At 44.1% G+C, this 17,098-nt stretch overlaps 1 protein-coding gene across 1 annotated transcript in view; it reads right to left on the bottom strand.

Annotated features, from left to right (window-relative positions):
- Nucleotides 1–256: 256 nt before the first annotated feature.
- Nucleotides 257–17,098, bottom strand: part of tafa5a (TAFA chemokine like family member 5a) — a 133,542-nt gene continuing 116,700 nt past the window's right edge. The window contains exons 3-5 of the mRNA XM_053415157.1: nucleotides 13,070–13,197; nucleotides 5,170–5,357; nucleotides 257–716 (exon numbers count right to left, since the gene is read on the bottom strand). Coding sequence (XP_053271132.1) covers nucleotides 5,349–5,357; nucleotides 13,070–13,197 — 137 coding nt within the window. The 3' untranslated portion in view covers nucleotides 257–716; nucleotides 5,170–5,348. The remainder of the gene's footprint in view (nucleotides 717–5,169; nucleotides 5,358–13,069; nucleotides 13,198–17,098) is intronic.

Genomic DNA, 17,098 nt, shown 5'->3' with positions numbered 1-17,098 from the left:
GTCTTGGGAGTTTTTAAAAGTACTCCTTTGTTTTGCACGGGCCGCTGGATGCAGGGCTTGTCCTCTTGTGCACCGTGTCTCTGTGAGGGGAGGGGGGGGGGGGGGGCAGTCAGTGGTCGGCAGGGACACAAGCAGCGAGTTCACAAAGTCTCTGTGTGTCTTTGCCAGACGGTCCGCTCTGTTAATATGATCATATTTGTTGTTTTTACTCTTTGGTCTATAAAAATATGAGAGGTTTACTCCAGCAGAAGGCCTATTCACAGCAGAGAGCGCTCAGTTTGGGTTTTGTTTTTATTCACGGCCTCGTAAGAAGCAACAGGGTCTAGTCTGAGATGATCCCGTCCTATGCTCTGGAACTCCGGTTCTAGAGAAGCAAGGAGACAGATGTGGGAAATCCTTTGATTCAAAGCAGTTGCTCCAAATAGAGGAGTTCCGATGAGGCAAAAAAACATTCATGGGATTTATCTGTGGTGTCCCGATCCTCCGTGGCACGAGCGGGCGCTGCCAACTTCAACAGAGCAGGCAGACAGAGCGGAGAGGAGGTGGTTGCAACATGTTGACCCAACGACAGATAGCAGGAGGGAGCAGTCACAAACCCGGAGGAGCCAGTCACAGGAAATAGGAACTGTTTTACAGAGAGTACTTTGTCCAGGGGGGAGGTTGTTCCCTCAAACAGTCACTCCCTGGTTTCCCAGTCTCTGGCTGTGTTAAGAGACCTGTGGAGCAACAAGAACAGAGCAAATATGAGAGAATTGTTTTAGCAATGTTAAGAAACTGGCTACTTGCTGTGGTGTTTGTGAATTGTAAGATATTGACATCAATCTGTAAAGTGTTTAGGTGTGATAAATATCAAATTGAATTGAACTGAATACTTCTCGTCCAAAGAAGTAGGAAATGTCTTTTCCAAAATGTTGAGCTATACTTTTGGATGAGTCATATTCTGATTTGACAGTTTTCTCTTTCCTCTAGTGTGTTATAAAGGTTTTATATGTCTGTAAAAGTTCAGTGAAGTTAAAAAGTATGAAGTCGTGGTGAAGGGAGCTCCTCTCCCCAAACACCACAGCTGAAGCTTCTGAAACACCTCGTCAATACGATACTTCCTAACATTGTGATGTCATGTGACATGTGAGAGACTGACATTTCCTACATGCACTGGAAGTAGTTGTCCAATCACAACATAGAGGTCCAGCCGGCCAATCGGAGCCGACTGGACAGGCTCCAAAACCAAGTGTTTGAGACAAAGGCTGAAAGGAGGAGCTGCAGCAACAGACAGTATGAGGAAAGACATTTCTGAATGTTAGAGCATGTAAACCTTATCAAGTAACATAAATTCACATTCTGAACCTAAACATGAGCATTATATGTCTCCTTTGAAAACAAAACACAAGGAGAATCAATGAAAACTCTGTTGTGAGAGTTCTGTATTCCTAATTGCTACCCAGGAGGTGTTAATTGCGTGACTATTGTAGCAGTGTAAAATAAAGGCATTCAACAGCTTCCTCTGTCAAATCAAGTGTTTTGCGACACAAATATTTCGAATGATCCAGCGGGTGCCACGCAATGAGACAAAGCCAGTCTCACAGTGCAGAGACCGAGAAACAATTAATCCACCGGGGAAAGACGTATCTGGAAGCCTCCTCGCCATCTGGCCGCCGCCAGTCACACCGCCAACTTGACAGAGGCGTCGACGCTTCCCAAGACCGCTGCATTAACTCATAGTAATGAACTCTTGATGATTTCACAGGGTGCAAATTGCCATGAAAGGGGCAGGTGCTGGATGGAGTACTAGCATGCTTCACACTGGGACAGTGTCTGACGCAGTGGGAATAACAAACATCTCCACGAGCTCAGGGTTTAATAGAGATAATGTCATGGTTTGGTTGGAGCCGGGCATGAAATGACCCAGAGGTGTAACAGCGTAAAAAGCGGGGGCATGACTGTGCGAAAACTGCCTCTGACTGTGACTGCTGGCCAAACAGGTGTTTAATCCCGCTGTGAGCACAGTCCCCCCCCCCTCAATGCCTCCTAGTGGACACGCTAACATTACAGCGGCACTGGGCGCTAAGGCTGCCACTGATAAACGAAGGAGGACAAACACTGTTGTAGAAATCTCACGAGAAATTGATTGGAAATGGATTTAAATAGACGCCAGGCGTTGTAATATGTGAAATCCAGCCCATAGTCTGGGTCCACCGTGGCAATTCCCTTTCTCCGTATTGCTCTATCTTCTTCTCACACCCACACTGTGGCAAATGGCCCCACCAGAAATCTCACACACAGATCTCCGCTCATGTAAATGGAAGGTCTTCTATTAAAGGAAGGAATCTTGGGCGAATATTAGCTGAATTTACCCTATGAATAAAATTCACAGGCCCTAGGTGATTATTACTTCAGGTTTTATCAGGAAAAAGCTGGGGGAGTGCAGAGCTGAGGCAGATGTGATGCGGTGGCGGTGTGTGGGTATTGAACACATGCATGAACTTTGAGTGCAGCGGCTCTGGCTGTTCGAACAGGACCAGAAAGAGAGAATTGGCCTTTGGAGTAAGGCCGATACCGGTAGGAGGTATCATAGGCACACACAGTGAATGTCTATTCTGTGCAACCTTCTCTTGTTATGGTGCAAGCAATCCAGGCAATACATATCAATAAGTGCCCGGCAGCATTCGATCGAGTACGAGGGAAAACATTTCATTTCATGGATGTTGATGAGATGTGAAGCTTCCTGTCTCCGGGCAAAGCTGGAACACTCCCATGTGTAAACGAGAGTGCACGTGCCCTCGTGCCCGCTTCACATATGCATTTTGCATGTGCATTCAAGTGAAGGTGCATGGAGCCACATCTGTGGGAGCTAAAGAAAACTGCGTTCACAATGCATACGGACTCGCTCCCCAGCTGGGGAGCTAGCCCATTGAAAAGCGAACGCACCCGAGCATATGGCCCCGGCTTGACATTTCCTCTGTGAGTGAACTCTTGCTGACTCCCATCAAAATGTCACAGTGTGGACAGCGTGCATGTTGAACGTGTGAACGAGCACGCACGGAGGGAAATTGATCTACTTTGCCTCTCCGATCTCTTTATCCAGACCCAGACAGATGTGACAAATGCTTAATTCTCAGGGGTTTGCGGTTGATTAATTAACGTGCGATTGAATCATTACTTCTTTCTAGTTGGTCTGGAAGCTTTTCACCGGAGAAGCAAAGTTGGTGCCAAAACATCAGCTAATGGACGAAAGCCCGTTCTGCTAATCTGTCATTCTAAAGTGCTCCTTTCTTTTTTCGCATCAAGTGACTTAACTTGTATTAACGTCGTCGCTGTTTAACGTTGAGTCCTGTGCAGTCGAGCGCGCTTCCCTTTCGGATCGGAGCGCGCCGGCTACACAAAAGCCTGCCCCATGAATATTCATGCTCATCGGTTAGGAATGATCCACAGGTTAATAAGGGAAGGGAAATCGCTCATTACACGCTGTGAAGCTGGATAATGCCTGAAGCAGATACCGAGATCAAAATACACGAACGTGTACGCGCAGGCCTCCAGACACTAGGCCCCATTCCACATTAAGAGAAAGTTCAAAGCTTCCCGCAGTGTTATGTCATTATCAATCCTCTCATACCACGTTTCTTCTGAACATCAAAGCAAACACTCTTTACCATCTGCGTTCTTCAATGTGATCGGAAGTTGAATGCCTGAGAGGAAACATTAGAAGGCATTCAACCACAGCGAGATCGGGGACAAATAACAAAATGTCGCTTATTTGTTGAGATACAAACATGAAGACGACTGAAGTGTCGGCCTTATTAGACTGTAATGTATAGATTACATCCCCTCATGCATGTGAGCTACCCTGCTGCAGGTGATATGGAACTGTCATCTTCTCTTATAGCTTCCTCTGTGAGTGAATGGACAATAATCTTCTGTACGATGCCCTGTCAAGAGTCCACTGCATGCCTTCCACCCTGTCTTATGGTTTTATGTCCACTGAAGACTTGCTCTCTGGACTGAAAAGCACCAGGATCAGATATTTTTCGGAAAACTGAATCATAAAATGGGCCATGAATGCTAACAATATTGACCAGTAGAAAAGCCTGGTTTTCATAAACTCTATGGGACTATGAGACTGGGCATTTTTACGACTTTGGCCTCATCCCTTTTATTGCGCTGTACGGTAAATTTACAGCATGGCCACTCTCTATTTCCCAATCACATGCATTAATATCAGGCACGGTCTGGCGCCTCGTTTTTATGGGAGCGGACAGACTCCATCCGACACGATACTTTAAAGACAATATTAAGGCATGCCAATAGGACGGGGCAAAAAACCAGCTGCAAATAAACCCGACGGGTTTTACTGGTTTTACTGCACTCATGGATTTTCTGTGGTTAAACACACGCCAGGGAATTTGTGAGCTCATGGAAAAATGTGTAAGTCAAATAAAGATATCAAACAAGCAGACGGTTGTTTAAATTGTTTCTGGATTTATGTGTGTGCGCTCGTATTTGTGTCCCTGCCTCACGTTGTTTGCATATCATGTGCTGATGTTTTTTTGTGGACTCATAAAAGACATACTACTGGTTATTATGATTTTAATCAGACTCGGCAAAAAGACTAATAAACTAGAATGTCAGAGAGCCGATACCTCTGCTAAGGCCCAGCGGTCCCTTTAAATTCAATTAAGGCGCCTCATATTAAACACAGTCATACATATGAATCCACCAAATAAGCCAGATTGTTTTCATCAAGATTCTGGAATTTTGCAGGAAAAAAATCAGTGAAAATGTAAAAAAGGCCCTTTCAATGTAAAGAAAGCAGAAAAAATGTATCCTGGATCCGTCACCTGATCCAGATCCACACCAACATCGATTATTATCTGACCAATAACACATTCTTAGTTTTGTGGTAATACATTCAGTGGTTTTTATGTAAAGCTGCTAAATCACAGACAAACACACAAACAGCCTCATTGGTTGAGGTAGATACACACAAATTAGGAGTATTACGGTACCTACACCTCATCACGATGACCATGCAAATGCTGTCCAAAATCATAATTCTCAGACAGATAACTCCAAAACAGAAATTATATATTGTGCCCTATGCAAAAAAATAGAATCAAGATAAGTGTCACAGTCACAAATCAAACAATGTATTGAGTTGCTGGGGCCCCTCTGTACCTTGCTGCCTCCATGAGGCCCCTGGTGCTCTTGTGTCGCTTCCTGCCTTTGCGGCTCCAGGGTTCGGGTTGAGTTGTTGTGTTGTTGGTGGGGTTGGTGGTAGATGGTGTTTGGCTGTCTGTCAAGGGGTCATCAATGCTCTCCATAGTGCAAGAGGGTCGTGGGGGACTCTTGTCGCGTCATAGAGCCTGAGGGGAGAGAGGCAGCGGGGAAGAGCAGAGGGAGGGGAGGAGGTATGGTTATCAAGCTCAAAACCAGGATGCAATCTATTATTCAGAGTTTTTTTGCTCTTCCATATTTAGACAGTCACACCAGCAACATCAACACCACCACCGTTATCGATTTGTCTGCGTGAAGTGTCTCGGAAACGTGCCTGTTTGGCTTTGTGTAAAACTGGAGACGTGCTCTGTGTAAAATGTGCTCTTGTGTTAAATATAGAAGTGTGGGAGAGAAACTGGGACTCGTTCGGAATAACAATAGTGAGCATGAAAGCAAAACACAAAGAGGCCTTGTGTTTTTCCACTGTGTTTTCACTAACATTGAATTGTCGAGCAATGCGATGGCTATAATAGACAGCATTTATTAAATCATTATTTCAATGACACTTATACTCAACCATAATAACTCAAAGCAGGTCTCATACAGGTTTCACGCCATATACTGGTTTGTGGCCATGTAAGGGTTTACTTGACATCCATAATCCCCAGAGGGTGACCCATTCACTTTTTCTCTCTTCTCTTCATCAGGTCAAAAATGTAATCTGTGTAATTGGTGCCTTCAACAGTAATGAGAGTCTGAGAACCGTGCTTTGTGTTAATGCTAATGAGCTGAAGTAAACATTATACCTGTTAAACATTTTAGCATTGTGGTTACAGATGTGTTATGATGCTAACATTTAGCTCAAACTGTGCCGAACAACACCCAATAAAACCTCAGAGAGCAGCAAGACTCTTAGTTCCTGGTTAATTAGCATGGCTGTCACCTTGGAATGTGCTAATCAAGCTTTATTTTGGCCCCATTACTGATCCAGGTCCTCGGGTATCTGCTAATAGATTGTATCAGGCAATGCAATCAATCAAGAATAGCTCTTAAGTCATATCTGCAAATGTGGTGATTTACAGTTTTTTAAGTTAACACTTAAGGCTTCAATAAATTAAATGAATGTATTTATTCACTGAGGTCAATAAACTAGTTTCCATTTATCCCTTTGGAGTAAACGGATAATACACAGTAAACCAATTTAGAGATACAATTATGCCAGGGTGTGTTATACTTAAGTATTGATATATGTATAAATATGTATAAACATTCAACACTTCTAAATGTTAGATACAGAAAGAGTGGGTACAGGCCACCTTGGGTTAAAGCAACACAGTTCACTAAATGAGTGAATCCCACATTCTTCCCTCTTCCTTGTCTCAAAAGAATCCCCAGCTTCCCAAAATGGAGGACTTGGCATCTCCGAAAGCTGACGAGATGTGCTGACTTGGCTTCCACTAAGGTCTCTTTCTCATTTCTCCTATTCTCTCGGCCTGTCTGGTGTGGCCAAGCAGCTGTCTCCTTAGTGGTGATTCTGTTCAACCTACTGTTGGATGTGCCTGGAGGGCCCAGTGGGATCAATTACCAGGGCCGGTACCGACCCACCACCACAGAGGGGGAGGAGGTTGGTGGTGGTGATGGTGGGGAAGTGAGAACGGGTCCCATCAGGCCTAGGCTGAGCTGGCTCCACAGAGATACGGAGAGGACGTGATGGAGGGGGGCGAGGACGGACGGATGCGTGGGGGAGGGAGGCCCTCAGCACTTGCTAACAAACACCAGTCGAAAGAGCTTTTTCATACTCGGCTGAACACATGCTGTCACTGGCAGTTGTATAAATGCGTAAATACTCGGGAAGCTTACAGGAAGACACAGGCCGGCCTGGGGAACGTCTTGTGTAAACTACACCCTTGGAAGACAAAAAGGCTGCTGGTGTGAGGATGACAACAGCCTTTAGCTCCATGTGTACATACAAACAGACATACGGGCTAAAGACTCACACCCTCAAACAGATGTACACTACCTACAAAGCATATCAAATATATATGTAACCAAAGGCTCTACTCCAACATGAAGTTCTACACTTGCAGAGACTCCAGTAGCCCCATGGCCGGTTCTTCTTCTATCCTCAACTTAAAGTCACCTTTTTCAACCATCTTTCTTTATCGTATTTTTCTCCTCCTTTTCTCTCAATCTAATCTAATCTCCTCTCCTCAGTGAAAAAGTCTTGATTACGGTAATCACAGTCTTTCTCTCAGTAGGTGCCACTTCTCATGGTACTCTTTGCACGGCCTAAATACACCAATCAGGACCGGCCTACCGTGTGATTAAGTACAAGGTCCATTGTGAATTCAGTTGTGTCGTGAGCGCACCGCTTCCCTTTCCTGCAAAGTCTGAAAATGATGCTGTTTTGTATCATTACAAATGAAAGCTGCAGTGCTCGACAATGACAAGAAGATGCATTGGGCTGGATATCAGGATGATGAACTCTCTCTGATGGAGACTTGCTGAGTTATAATCTCTTTTAAAAAACACTAAAGCATGTGAGCTCTTTAGGGTGCTATCATAACACTATGGCAGCCGTCAGAAAGGCGGCAAAGACAGATACTGAAGGTCTCACAACATCCGCCCCAGCCTCACGGCCACAAACTGAAAATGACTTAATGTTTCACAATTCTGACTGAGCTCAAGCCTCCTTCCCCGTCTTTCACTCACATCGCTCTTTTCCTCCCTCGCACTCGCTTCCCTGTCCGTGTTTTGAATTGTTCGTCTTATCGGGGCTGTCACAAAAGCTGCGAGATAACCCGAGGTGATTTCGCTTCCCTCCTCTAATGGGGCGCTCGCTCTGCCTCTGTCTAACCGAGCTCCCCGCGTCGGCGCATGCAGGGAGGAATAGCTCCGTGCGCCGTTTCATCTGCCAGTCTAAAATGGTGGAGGGCACGACGCGGAGCATCCTCCCCTCTGGAGAGAGACAGCAGTGAGCCTTTCACTGAGAGAAGGAGGTATATGGGAGCTGACGGCTGAGGCCACGTATCGCTCTCCAAAAGGGAGTGCTTTGGAAAGGCAGCACTTGAGGCAGCCACTGTGTGATTAAATGCATATTCATATCAATTAGCATCATGGAGGAAATTATTTTTGGAGTAAGAAATTAACCCTGAGTGTATTGTTTTGTTTTGTTTTGCTTTGCTTTGTTTTGTTTTGTTATGTTTGTTTTTGTGATGTGTATTCTGTGTGTAAGCACCTGAGAGCCACTTTACCGAGTCAAATTCCCTTTTTGTGCAAACTTACTTGGCCAATAAATCTGATTCTGATTTGCAAATTGCAAATTTGCAGATGCAATAAGCTAGAATAAGTTAATGCTGAAACCCAGGAAAGTGTGGGAAATCACTCAAGTGATTTCGTTGAAACCCTATATTTTACACTCATAGTATCCCAACGTGCACTGTAAAAGTATATTTTCTACGATGTGCACTACCCTGTACAACAGATTTTTGGTTAACGCAAACCTTCGCCTTTGGAAATAGTAATAGTTTATTACCATGTATTTGATAAAACTGCAAATATTTACAATTTAACTATACTTTACATATAAGTAAAAAACAGCACAGTAAATGTAAAGAGTGGGTGTAGTACATAATGATGATGGGAGTTGAAGTAACTAGAGTAAACAATGTACAGTAGTTTCTCCTCAGGGTCTACGTTGGTCAGGGTCTTACTATACGTGGATATGGTGTGTGTGCGTGTGTTCCAGTGTAAATGTCAGGAGTTCAGTAGCCTGGTGGCTCGTGGGTAAAGCTGTCTCTGAACCTGCTGGTGCGGATGCTCCTGAACCGCCTGCCAGATGGCAGGAGTGTAAAAGGTCTGACGGGGTCAGAGAGGATCCGCTGTGCCGTCCTCCTGCAGCGCCGGCTGTAAAACGACCTGGGTGGCCAATAACTGAATACCATAACACTACAGGCTATTGGTAAGCTAGTTGGGTGGGCGTGCTAACACTGGTAACTATGTGAGAGCAGATAAATACACAGTGTACATACACATACATGTACAGAGTGCAAGATGAGATAATTTTTGGGGGTGGTGGCGGTAAAAAGATAATATGTTGTCCTACTATAAGGAAAAAGCAAGGAACACAAGGAAATTGAAAATAATATATACAATGTAAACACAATATAATGTAAAATACAATTAAATGAACCCAACAGGAGCGTTTACAGCCTAAAACATTGATATGATTTCATTTGATTTTCCGTTTGGTCAGTTCTTGAGAGGAGAAATGTGTCAGTGTATCGCCAAGACTCTTGATACTGACACAAATGTTTACAAGTGCACCTGTGTTTGATAAGTGTCCTTTTTGTGCACTGGCGATAAAAGCAACCTCGCTCAAAATGTCACTGTCAACGATGAGCAATGTACATATCAATCTTCATATGTTTCTTCTGGCACCGGCCTTCAGAAAATCCATATTCTGTTATTTTCTTATTGACTTGAACATGTAATCTCTACAAAGCAGGGTCACACAAAGATGAATGCATGGAGAGAGAGAGCCAGAGAGGAAAAAAAGAGGAAAGTGAAAAGATGAAAAACAAGCAAGTTATTTAATACAGAAAGAGAAGCAGATCAAACTGCTGAGCTGAGTGACATCCTGTGGGTTTAAGGGAGGACACACAGCGCCCATCTAATCCGCCTAGAAACTCAAACTGAGCCGGGTTGCTGACTACAGGTGGAGGAGAGGTCGGCGGTGTCGTCCTGAACAACAACCTCCTTTCTGTTTGACAGAGGATACACAAACTCTCAAGCATTCGACCAACACACGCAAACCACCTCTTGACATTTGTCCAAAATAGCCCTTTATGGGGGCTGTGGGGCTGAGTCAGATTGACTTGGCTTAGTCAAATGCCCCGGAGGGAAATGTCTGTTTGTCTGCATTGATGTGTTTTGCACAAACACCTGACAGACAGGTCAGACATGCTCACTGGACTGTGCACGGCCGACAGTCATCCCTGAGCAATATCGGGGCGGCTGCAGTTTTGGCTTTAACCTTGAAACGCCTTAGGGAAGAGGCCATTTGTTCAGAATTAACCAGAGGGAGGATGAGGAGTAAATCGTTTGTTTGTTTCCCCCCCACCACCGTGATTCTCCCTCGGGTCTGCAGATAACAAGATGCTTACGCAATTTCTGTTATGGGAGAATCATCCTTAACCTTTAATGCATTTTAGGCAATTTTTTTAGGTTACGTGCACGCTCGTGAAGTAATGTCCCAATTCGTCCCGACTTGCCTCATGTTGTTATTAAGGGGAGCGGTCACGTCAGGCCGGTCCATCCATCACACACACACGCACACACACACACACAAACACACAAACACACACACGCATGCACACGTACACGCACACAAACACAAACACACAGGAGAATATTTTAAGAAGACTTTTAAACAATGACCCGAGTCTGCTTGTTGCCAGTTATTAGAATTCTTGACAGTGAAAGCTGCTTAAACACACACACGGACACAAACACATACACACACGCGCACACAGACACACACACACACACACACGGACTGGCACAGATGAGTGCACATAGCTGTCCAGCCATTTGACTTGCTGTCACCGAGCCTAAAGTAGCCAATGAAGCAAGCGAGGACTACCTGTCACATCCTGCATATTGTCGGCTGTAAGCTGATGAGAGGCTCCCTGACTGACAACCAGAGAAGGATATGAAGAGCACATGTAGGCCAAGCGCGGACACGGGTTTATGAATATGCAAGCGGCTGAAAGCACACGGAGAGAGAGACACCGGAGAGAGCGTGTTAACATGCAGCCCAGGATGAACCCGCGTTCCATCTGTCAGCCTGCGAACACACAGCGACACATGCATTCTAAACCCCCCTCCGACACACACTTGCTTTTATATCTGTCAAATATAATAAATGGAGCCATGTTTATGATACCTGTATGTGTGTGTTTGTGTGTGTGGGCTATCTGCCTGCCCAGATAACAAATTACACTGTAGGTGGAACATGTAAGAGCTGTCACTTCCCTCTCAAGGTATATTTAGGGCGGCGTCGGGTAGAGTGACAGACACACGCGACTCGCAACACGTCAAAGAGCACCGGGGCCGCGGCCGACTGATAACAAACCGTATATCATCAGTGTGTGTGTGTGTGTGTGTGTATCGCACTACATATGTGTGTTTGTCTTTCAGCGGGCAGGCATAAACAAGTTAGTCAGCTGATGACTAAACCATGACAGATGCATTAATGATGCCCCACCGGTCCTCAGTGCTCACCCATTGACATTCAAAGAGAGGGCAGCCGTGTTGAGTGTGTGTGTGTGCGAGTTGTGTAACATGTTTATCGACTCAGACCTCTCTAATTGCTACAGTATAGACTCTGCATAGAGCAGAGCAACAGTGTTTACGTGTTTTGTAACACGGGCGGAGGGGGGGGGGGGAATTATGGGTGGGTGTAAGGAGGTAGGAAGGGGTGTGTGTGTGGAGTTGGGGGTGAAGGGGAGAGGAGGAGGGCTGGCGAGGACAAGCGGGTGAATGAATGGGCGTCATCTTCTGCAAATGCAAGTGGCGGCAGCTCCCCATCTGCTGCCATCATTAACATTAAGAGCGTCCCTAATTCAAGGTAATTGCCGGCGACGAGGACGTAGACAAACAGTGTGTGTACAGTTTGTAGAGACGAGCTGGAGACAAGGGGGGGAAACATTCTCAGCTGATTGTGAAGCGAATGTTAAACCGGGAGCCGCTTGTGGCTGACGATGTGCAAGCTGGCCCACGGTGCGCTAATACGGCAGCAGTTGGAGTGCTTAAAGGAGCAATCATGAGCCTGAATGGCCGAGTAGATTTGATGTATTTCACCGTAGTGTAATTCAATAAAGCAAGAATCCATCATTTTTGTTGAACAGCAACCACAGGAGCTGAAAGTAGCGATTTGGGTGCGTTCAATTTTCGTGCAGGACCCAAGATTTTCCTGATTAGGGCGTTTAAACCTGCGCTATTTCATATTGTTATTGAATCAAATGACTGTCTTTACACACTGGGGCTCTTTATGTGAGCAATTCATTTGCACATCAGTATAATGTTTAAAACTCTTGTTAATCACCATGTGTGTGGAATACAAAAAAAGGGCATTTCATTTTACCAATTTATTTGTGTTTCAGAAGGAGCATGAGCTTACATTGTGGAGTTTATATGTTTTGGACTGAGCTGAACCAGTCAGTTTTAAATCTGGCGTCCATGCTGTAAATGCCTGTTAATAGGAAACAATCATAAAGAGTAAATAAAGATGGACGACGCATCTCAAATTCCTCCCCATATCCAGAAATGAAGCCAGAATACGCTGGATATAATTACTATGTAGTGTAGCTATATAGAGATGGAGCCAAATTATTACTTTTTACCCCCATAGGGCATAAGATAATAGTCAGTTAATCAGTCATCAGTAAACAATAATCACTTTAAATTAGATTTTCTATTTTGCTCCATGTCCCATCTGCTAACATGGAGAGGGGGGTGTTCATGACCTGTGCTCCTGCCAGCCACCATGTTGGCGATCGAGCTGATTTGGCTTCACTTTTGGGGAGTTGTCATGCTGTCCATCTTTATATACAGTTTATGGAGCCAACACACAACAATGTTAGTTAATAATGTTTAGTGGCTACATTTGATTAAAAGTAACATTGGACTTAATTTCACTGCAAAGAACGATTTTCTGTGCAGATGCTTCATGCTCAGCTCTGACACTCGGGTGGCGCTCAGTGCCACGGGGGCCGTGGGAACACAGTTTCCTCACAGCTGCTGGTTTACTGTGAGTGGATTGTGTCACCTACGGGGCTAAAAGAGATCCTGAACTCACCGTGGTGGTTTTGACTCGGCCTCCGGGCTGTGTACAAGTCCAGCCAGATTTATTGACTAACAGGTCACAGCCTTCGTCGTCCAAACATGGCACCATCTCACACCACTGCTTTTTCCGAACAATGCCAGCTGCAAGAGACAGAGAGACGCAATCATTAGAAAAGGTGAGAAAACAGCAGCTGAGGAGAAGTGATAGAGAAAGGGGGAGGCGGAGAAGTAAAGATTCAAATAGAGTGAGTGGGTTAGGGGATGAGAGGTGGAGAAAGACAGATACGAGCAAAGATATCACACATTGGGGGAAGAGGATGGAAAAGGGGAGGTGTGTCAAAATATGGAGGGATACATACAGGAAAAGATTGTGAAATGCAGAGGGCTGGAGGGGAGGAGAGATGAGATATGCAAGTAGATGAAGAGCAATGGAGTAAAGAGACAAGTGAGCAGGGGATGACAGTGAGAGATGAGGGGAAGATGGAGAGAATCAGACAGATGGAGAGAGATGGAAGGAGCTGTGACCAGCCAGGTAGAGGAAATAAAAAACATCGCAGACGATATTTAGCGGGTTTACAGCCGCTCCTGCATCCGGCAACATTTCAAAAATTGATGGAAGATTTTTTTGAGCCCCATGCATGGGCTACCACCAGCGATGGAAAAATATGTTTTTAACAATCTGTGACATTCAATGCACTCCACATACAAGACATTGTCATAACAACATTCTGTAAATTGTGCTGTTCTGAGCACATACTTCAAATCTCATTCTGCTCTGCTTCATTTACGTTCCACATTTCAGTTTCACAGATTCTACATTTCCCCTGAAAAAGCCTCAGGCTACAGCCTATTACATTCATTTGCACTGTAGGCTTTACTTAAACCCCGAGCCACAAGGAAACAGATGATACATATAGAGAGAGTGACGCTGCAATGCAATCTTCCTGCACCTCTTTTTTTATTTGAGCATGCATCTCCCAAGAAGTGTCATTAACTTGTTACATCAGACTCAACAAATGAGGATGAGCCGTTGTGCATAATTAACGCAGAGAGGAAAGTCGAGACTTTTGAGCAGCATCAGCAGCGGACTTAAGAGATTTGGAAAACAGTAGGAGAATTACACACAACATCTGCGACAGCTCTGGACCACTCGTACATTCTGTTTGTACAAGTAAGAAAAATTGGTTTTCTCCCAAATCCCTCGTACGCACAACTGAACACATCTGTCCATGGGAACAGTTCTTGCACGAGGCCCAAACTGGAAAACACATCAAGTCAAACAGTCTCAGCTTATGTGCTAGCAGAACTTCAAATAGGCACGGAAGATCAACTTTAGTTTTTCAAACACACAAATGTATATTTAAATCAGATGTGACAGGTTCTACGCAGTTTCTTGAAAGTGCAGTCCTCCCAGGGGCTCTCTCTCTTTGGACTGGGGCCGGGTCTTGTTAGCCCAGAATAACTGCCAAGATGGCTGCCAACTGGTGAGACTTGCCTATAAGGACTTTGGCTGTACTCTGTATTCATAGCTCATCCGACTGGGTTACGGGTTAGGTAAAAACAGAGAAGAAAGTAATATTCGAATCCACTCCTATCGACCATTGCCACCTTCCTGCAGCCCTAGTAAAGTCTCAACAGTGGTTTCAGCAGCCTCCAATGGAACAGCTGGTAATAGAGGGTCAGGAGGGATATAAGCTGCTAGCTATTTCTGGGAAAGGAAGTAAGGCAGAATGAATCATCAATGAGCGTTCGAACGAAGACGTCAAAGGATGAGAAATTTACATTATACCTGGAGTCCTGCAACAATAACACAACACCAAGAATATATGATTACAGCCAGATGAAAGGAGCAAGTCAAAAACTTTGTACGTTTTTGTTGCCAATTCCAAGGTTGTCGATATCAGGAGAAAGTTTGACGGTCAAAATAAGTTATTTTTGTGAACAAATATTATTTTGCTCTCAGAAAGCTCAAAGGGGTTTATGAAAAGAGCGGCTGACAGAAAGAAACTTGAATTGCCATCATGATGGTTGTTGCACAGATGCACGAAATGCAGTTTAAGGAAGACTTTGAAGGAATCAAATAATAGGACTAGAATTTAAAAGGAAAGGCATGAAGTTTGTTTTGTCACAGTAGATGTGGAGTTATGGCCCAAAACGTGGGATCTGGCTTCACAGTGACCTATTACCAGATTCTAAGAAGCACATCCTTTAATCCGAGTGAACGTTTAGGCCAAATCTTAAAAAAATGTCCTCAAGGCATAATGGGAGATATCACCTTCATGTTTTGTTAAATCCCAGCATCCTTGATCTCTCCCCTTTGACCAAGACAATCTGATCAGTTCATCTTGAGTCCAAGTGAACCTTTGCAGCCACTTTAAACAAATGTCCTCTCCTGATATATCACAATGACAAGAGCGGGACAGACAGATGGACAACCTGAAAACAAAAGGCCTCTGGCTCTGGCGCTTGCCATTTTGGGGGCATAAATTAGGTGGATTCAAAGATCATTATCTACTCGGTGTAATATGCTGCTTTTCAGTGCCTTCGTGTGTCAGGTTGGCTTAAATCTTAATAAGTCTAACAGCGAATAAAGCAGAGATTCTGAATAAGAACCAAAAACCTCATTAATCTGTTAATCAGTGACAGAAAAGACGAGGAGATTAATTCAGATGCAGGACAGAGGATGATGACAAAGTAGAGAATAAGCGTATCTAGATAACATTGACCAGTGCAAGATAAGTACAAGATAAATTAATTTTGGGCTCATGCATTTGTGGATGGAAAATATAATTCTTTAATGGATAAAAGTGAAACTAAGATTGAGTTATTAGGCATATACACACTTTATTCTTTCAAATGGCAGCGACACAGTACAGGCTCTCTTCTAAAGTGTGTGAATACTTTCTTTATATTAATCTAAACATTGGCTTTACAGGCACATTCAGTAGCTGCCTTGAAGTGCATCTCAATTAGCAGCAAGCTGTAGCAATGCAAAAAATGTGTTCACCATAAACAACATCTATAAATCAATCAGTCCATTAAATACTGTGTGTGCCCCTTTCCAAGCACCGAATGACCGAGTAATGAAAGTTCCATGAACACTGTGTCAGCACAGCCAAGCGTGAACTGGGAATTGACATCATTGTTATGAATGAGTATTGTTGAGAGCATTTTGCTGACATACTACTTGAGGTTGAATAACTTTGCACTGCTGTAGTTTGCCTCAAGGCTGCACACGTATGATCCAAAAGACTGGATGGGTGACGGGAATATTGCGCCTTCAGGGACGAATGGGGAACGATGTCATTTCAAATAGCTCAAAAATCTTATCTTGTCAGCAATGGCTTCTTCTCAGGAACTCCAGTTGCTGGTTGGCCATTCCTGGATGTACAGATATGCTGAGCAAGTGTCTGTCCTAAATGGCTGCTCTAAGCTCCATCATATCCAGGGGTTTCTCTTATTTCATCAAGTAAGAAAGAGTTCTGAAACTTTATCTAGCAGCACTACCTTGGCAGCATTCAGTGGAGTGGACGGACAAGGATCTGAAGCAGTCTTTTTCTAAATGGAAAAAGGGAAGCAAGAGAGCTGAAGAGAAACTTACTGACATGATGAAAACACACCATTCACCGAGGTATAAAGTAAAGCCTTGTGAGATGCAATAACCCAGAGCCTGACAGTGTTCAAGATTTATTTATTTATTTTGTCAATTAGACCACCTCTGCGATTTTCTCTAATTAAAACTGCGAGTAAGATCACCTATATAATTCAATGAGAGGCTTTCTTTTGCTTCTGAATTACCAGCCTATGGGATGACCCTCGGCTGATGGAGACGTATAGCACCATCTGGTAGATACCGGTAATGAGGGAATGAACGCTGTATGCATGTAAAGAACTGGTCTTCTATGTGTGGGGGTTACAGATGTACAGATAAACCAGTGATGATATATGATTTAATAATACAATTTTGCTGGCAGGTGAATGTTTACTTGTTATGCTGCTCGATAGTGGCAAAAAAGTGCTGGTTTAAATAAAGTATTCTAAT

The sequence above is a fragment of the Pleuronectes platessa genome, chromosome 22 (genome assembly GCF_947347685.1).
Source record: "Pleuronectes platessa chromosome 22, fPlePla1.1, whole genome shotgun sequence".
Taxonomy (NCBI): Eukaryota; Metazoa; Chordata; class Actinopteri; order Pleuronectiformes; family Pleuronectidae; genus Pleuronectes; species Pleuronectes platessa.
The sequence above is the reverse complement of the archived record's forward strand: the minus strand, read 5'-3'. Positions and strand labels throughout refer to the sequence as shown.